Consider the following 5536-nt stretch of genomic DNA (forward strand, 5'->3'; position numbering starts at 1 on the left):
TAAGTAGAATTCATATATATAATTAAAAAGAAATGTTCCAAGGACTAATAAGTGTGAAAACTGAATTAAATAAAATTAAATAGACTTTTGGTGTTTTTCTCAGAGGTTTTAATATCCTAATAGGCACCCCATGAATCCTGAGAGAGGCCTTTAATATGTAGTATTTCTCAAATTCACTTCACTGACACTGACACATAGAACATTTACTAATATCTCAAAGAATAAGATTTTGGAGGAGGATAGTGTGAAATGCTTTTTCAAAAAGTTGTTGAAGCATTAAAATGGCTTAGTAGTATTTACTAGACACCAATATTAGTTCACTAAAAATAATTAATGTCAAGATGAAACCATTCCCATATTTAGTTATTAAATTAGCATTAAAGTTTTAATGTAATAATTTAAAGGGTTGTTACATTAGTGGAATGACATAAAAGTATAGCATCTGGATTTCCTCAAGGCATTTATCCAACACACACATAAGCAAGATACAACACCTTTATCCAGGTGAAAATATGGTTCAGTATTATTTATAACACTACTCTTATCCTATTGTTTGATGGATCAATGTCAACCATTAGACGGTGACCTCTTAAGCTGATGGCCTCTGTTCTCTTTGTATTTCCCTAGCATTGTACTTTTCACATAGTTTCTGGCTAATAATTATTTGTTTAATAGAATCATATACAATGAGAATAAAACCATAAATCATAAATTTTCTCCTAAGTAAATTCCATTTGTGCAATGTATATTGGTGAAGGAAAATTAAATCATGAAAAGAATTATTAAAGATGACATGATGCAACTGATTTAATAATTTTAACCATAAGGATATATTTTAAGCTTAGAGTTTGTTACCTTTTCCTTCAAAAAGTCTTTCAAATATAGGCACTTGAGACCGTTCCCCATATTGATCACCATAATTGACCAGGGCAGCTTTCACTGTCTCATATCCAGAGAGTACCACCACCTTCTTTGGACCCATTTGGATGCTGTAAATGGAGCCATATTTCTGGGAGAGCTTGGGTGTATAAGAAAAAGAGAAGCAACTAAAACATGGTACTGTAATAAAAAATGAACTAGATCTTGATCTTTGATAATTTAATTCTGACAAATTAATCAATTTCATATTCTTGTGAAATGACAATACTGGACTTGTTCACTAAAGATACTCCTTGGTTGCTACACCTGTTTAAGCCGTAATTATTATGATCATCCACTGATTGTCCTTATGCTCCATTTTGTTTGAGATTTCAAGTAGCAGGGCTCTGACATCATGGAATTGACTCATAGTTTCTCTCTATTACATTTTTCTTTGGTCTCAGAAAATGCCCACCATGGACTCTAGGAAGACAAAGTACTTCCTGACTACCACACTGACTACCTGACCACCATATTCATGCCCTATCCTTTGTGGGATGCTATGACCATAATAGGTCCAAGTTAGTTCTGCACTACTGTGTCTCACCTCTTACTGGAAAAAAAAAATTAAATTTTCTTTGATAATTAAAAATAATAAGAGTGATCATTTATTGCTTCTTAACCATATTGCCAGTATCTCTTTTAATGCACATTATAAACCAGAAAAGTAGATATTATCATCATTTCCATCATATAAAAGGCAAGGTACTGTGGCTTTAAGAAGTCACACAGTGAATAGCAATGCTCAAAAAAGGATATACATGCAGGCTTGTTGATTGCAGAGCTTGTGGTTTTTACCCAACTAAGGTTTAGGTAAAGAATGAGAATTGGACTTCTAATATTTCTTTCTTTAGGAAACTTGACTTTGGAAAATAACATTAGAATTGAAACCCTCGTGCACTGTTGGTGGGAATGTAAATTGGTACAGTCACTATGGAAAACAGTATGAAGGTTCCTCTAAAAATTAAAAATATAAATACCATATGATTCAGTAATTCCACTGCTGGATATTCACCCCAAGGGAAATGAACATTAATTTGAAGGTATATGCACCCCTCTGTTTATTGCAGCATTATATAAGAGCTAAGATATAGAAGCAACCCAAGCATTCATCAATAGACAAATGAATAAGGAAGCTAACACACACACACACACACACACACACACAGAGGAATATTACCCAGCCATCAAAAAGAATGAATTCTTGTTATTTGCAATTATGTGGATGGACCTAGAGGGTATTAGGGTATTATGTTAGGTGAAATAAATTAGAGAAAGACAAATACCATATGACTTCACTTTTATGTGGAATTTAAAAAACAAAACAAATGAGCAAAGGGGGGGGGGAAAAAGAGAGAGACAAACCAAGAAACAGACTCTTAACTATGGAGAACAAACTGATGGTTACCAGAGGGGAGGTAGCTGGGGGATGGGTGAAATAGATAAAAGGGATTAAGAGGTACAAACTTCCAGTTATAAATAGTCACAGAGATGAAAAGTATAGCATAGGGAATATAGTCTATGATATTATAATAATGCTTTTTGGTGACAGATGATGACTACAAAAAAAAAGAAACTTGAATTTAAAAAATAACAGGATTGTAATAGGAATTATAGAAGGGGTCAATAATTTAGGAAGATAATATAATTAAATTAATGTTCCAGTTAAGTAAAAATTAAAATAGGAATTTGAGGCTGTGAGGACAGTTTCTCAGGTGTGAACCACTATATGTAAATTTGATAAAGTGGATATGGCAGGTTTCAGAAAAGGAACAAAAATTAGAAAGATAAATTTTAAGAAAAAAGTTGAGATGTAGGCTAGGAAGAAGTGTGGGAAAGATATTTCATAGGTGAAATTAACACAGAACAATAGGACAGAAGTAAAAATAAAAAAAATGAAGATCTAAATAGTAAAGGGATTAGGCTGGTTAATGCGTGAGTAAAAAAACAGGAATGTTAGGAAAAAAATAGGATTGGGTATATGGAATTAGATGAGGGACTTTGTTGAGAGATCTTGTTCTCCTGAGGAATCAACCTGTCATGTGACCTTTGAGTATAGGAGAAACCATAAAGTAGCATTAAAAGATCAGAAAACACAAGTCCTGGCTTTTTAGTTACTAGTAAGTCAATTGCTCTGAGTCACATTATCTGTAAAATTGAGATAAAAATATCATCCCTATTTTCCTCTGAGGGTGGTTGTAAGGAATAAGTGAAATCCTTGCAGTCTTTTGTAAAATAAGAAGTACAATACAAATATAAGATGATGATGATAAAGATGATGATGATTATGTTGCCCTCAGAGGCAAAGTAATGGTTTTCTCTTCAGTATATCGCCCGTTATGGCTTTCAAACTTAGAATTTATGGAATAGAGCAGAACTCGATTTCAATTATCTGTCCTTTGAACTTAAAAATTGGAATTTATGGCCAAATGCAAACTATGAATATTATGTCATCCTTCCTTCCTTCCTTCCTTCCTTCCTTCCTTCCTTCCTTCCTTCCTTCCTTCCATCCATCTTATTCCACAGTCAAGAATCGTAAAATCTTTGAAGTGGAAATTAGAGAAATTGGTCCAATATTTGGTCTAGCCCTGTACAGACAAAGAAATAGAGACTAAATTCTTATATAAATTCACACAGCTAATTAATGACAGATAATTCTTGGTCTCAGTTGCTGGGGCCATACTCTTGATCGTGCCTTTCATACAAACTGTTTTGAATAAAAGTTAAAATTTTCTTTGGGCGCCTGGGTGGCTCAGTCGTTAAGCATCTGCCTTCGGCTCAGGTCATGATCCCAGGGTCCTGGGATCGAGTACCACATCGGGCTCCCTGCTCAGCGGGAAGCCTGCTTCTCCCTCTCCCACTCCGCCTGCTTGTGTTCCCTCTCTCACTGTCTCTCTCTGTCAAATAAATAAATAAAATCTTTAAAAAAAAAAAGTTAAAATTTTCTAGAGTAAGACTATGATCATAGTTCAGTTCCGTCATAGTGAAATATGTAAGATATGGAAGATGGATATAAAATATGGAATATGTAGATCAAAGTGGCTAAAATAAAGGATACAGATCATAAATATTTCAGGATAAAAATACCACCTTAAATAATAGAAATATATTTACTAATATTTTTATATGTCCAAATTTAAAAGAAACTAAAAATTAAATAAAACAGTTCAATTAACTTTGAATCCTATCTAATTACTTCATTATACATATATGAACCGGTGATAAATATATGCATGATAAGAAACCCGTGAGTGTAAGAACGATGTAGAAAATTATAAATAAGTATGAAATGAACAATCATTTTTTACCTCCAGCATAGTTTGATATGGCCTCTTCAGATTGAGAATATGCAGATTTCCAATAATTGGCAAAGGTCTGGATCCTGGAGGAAAATGTTGCTTGGAAGCTTTAGTCATGAAGATTTTAATATTTAAAAGAAAAATAAGAAGCAGGCTCAGAATTGGAACTATGACAGAAGAGTCAAACCCACTCATTATCTTAAAGTAGAAGTAATTATCAAAATAATAGAAATCTTTGCAATTGCAACCAGGCAGAATCAGCAGCTTCCAGTGCAAATCAAAAACATGAAGGCATTGCTCATAATATTTGCCCTATCTTATAGTCAACCATCTATTTATAATTAAAATGAATTCAGCCCTACATGGAATGCTTGCCTTATTTGAGCTCCTCCCCCCTCTCTTTTCACTTCTCAGTTCAATCTACTTTATCCAATAAAGCTTGGAGGAGGGATTTTCTCTTCATGTAAAACAAGGATTTGTCTTGAAATTTCAGAGAAATACAATATGTTCAATCTTCAATGTGAAATCTATACTTTCACAATAAAAATAATTGTATTGTTTGCTAGGATACCCCGCGATCTGTGTGTGGTTGGTCAAATAACAGTGTCACACCAAGAATTTCAAGGTTCTTACACTGATAAGTTCTTACCCTTCCACTCTCCTAAGAGTTTCATAGGAGTCTCAGTGCCATGGAAAGAGCATTGGTTTTTAACTTGAGGACTATGTGCAGATCCTAGCAAGTTACACATCTTCTTTGAGCCTTAGTTTCATTTTAAACTGAGAGAAATACATAAATTATTCAACTGTTGCAATGAGTTAAAAATGAACAGATATACAGCTCCTAACATAGACTTAAAATTCACTGCCTGGCATTCCTCCTTTTTTCCCTTTTTCACTCCCGATAAGCTTTCTCATTTGTTTATGTCTGTATTCTTTTCTGTAACCTTTTTTTCTTTCTGTCATCAAGTTTTCCGCCTTTTTGTGCTCCCGACTCTTTTTTTTTTTTTTAAAGATTTTATTTATTTATTTGTCAGAGAGAGAGCACGAGCAGGGGGAGTGGCAGGCAGAGGGAGAAGCAGGCTCCCCACTGAGCAAGGAGCCCGATGCTGGACTCGATGCCAGGACCCTGGGATCATGACCTGAGCCAAAGGCCGACGCTTAACCCAGGCATCCCTGTGCTGCTGACTTTTAACCATGCATCTGAGCTATAGCCCATTCTAGTTGATTTGCTCAAGAAAGAAATATTTATGTCTCCTTTTTGTGTTGGAATGACTGTGAATAAGGCACTAGTTTAATAGATTAAATTGAACAACTTTTTA

The 5536-nt window shown here is 34.3% G+C and overlaps 1 protein-coding gene across 1 annotated transcript in view; it reads right to left on the minus strand.

Moving 5' to 3' along the window:
- LOC118000915 (cytochrome P450 2K6-like) overlaps positions 1-4334 on the minus strand; it is a 20238-nt gene extending 15904 nt beyond the window's left edge. Inside the window, exons 1-2 of the mRNA XM_034990827.1 lie at positions 4227-4334; positions 856-1018 (exon numbers count right to left, since the gene is read on the minus strand). Of these exons, the coding sequence (XP_034846718.1) occupies positions 856-1018; positions 4227-4334 (271 nt within the window). The remainder of the gene's footprint in view (positions 1-855; positions 1019-4226) is intronic.
- Positions 4335-5536: the final 1202 nt, after the last annotated feature.

The sequence above is a fragment of the Mirounga leonina genome, unplaced genomic scaffold (assembly GCF_011800145.1).
Source record: "Mirounga leonina isolate KUSES-001 unplaced genomic scaffold, KU_Mleo_1.0 Mir_53, whole genome shotgun sequence".
In the NCBI taxonomy this organism is placed as follows: Eukaryota; Metazoa; Chordata; class Mammalia; order Carnivora; family Phocidae; genus Mirounga; species Mirounga leonina.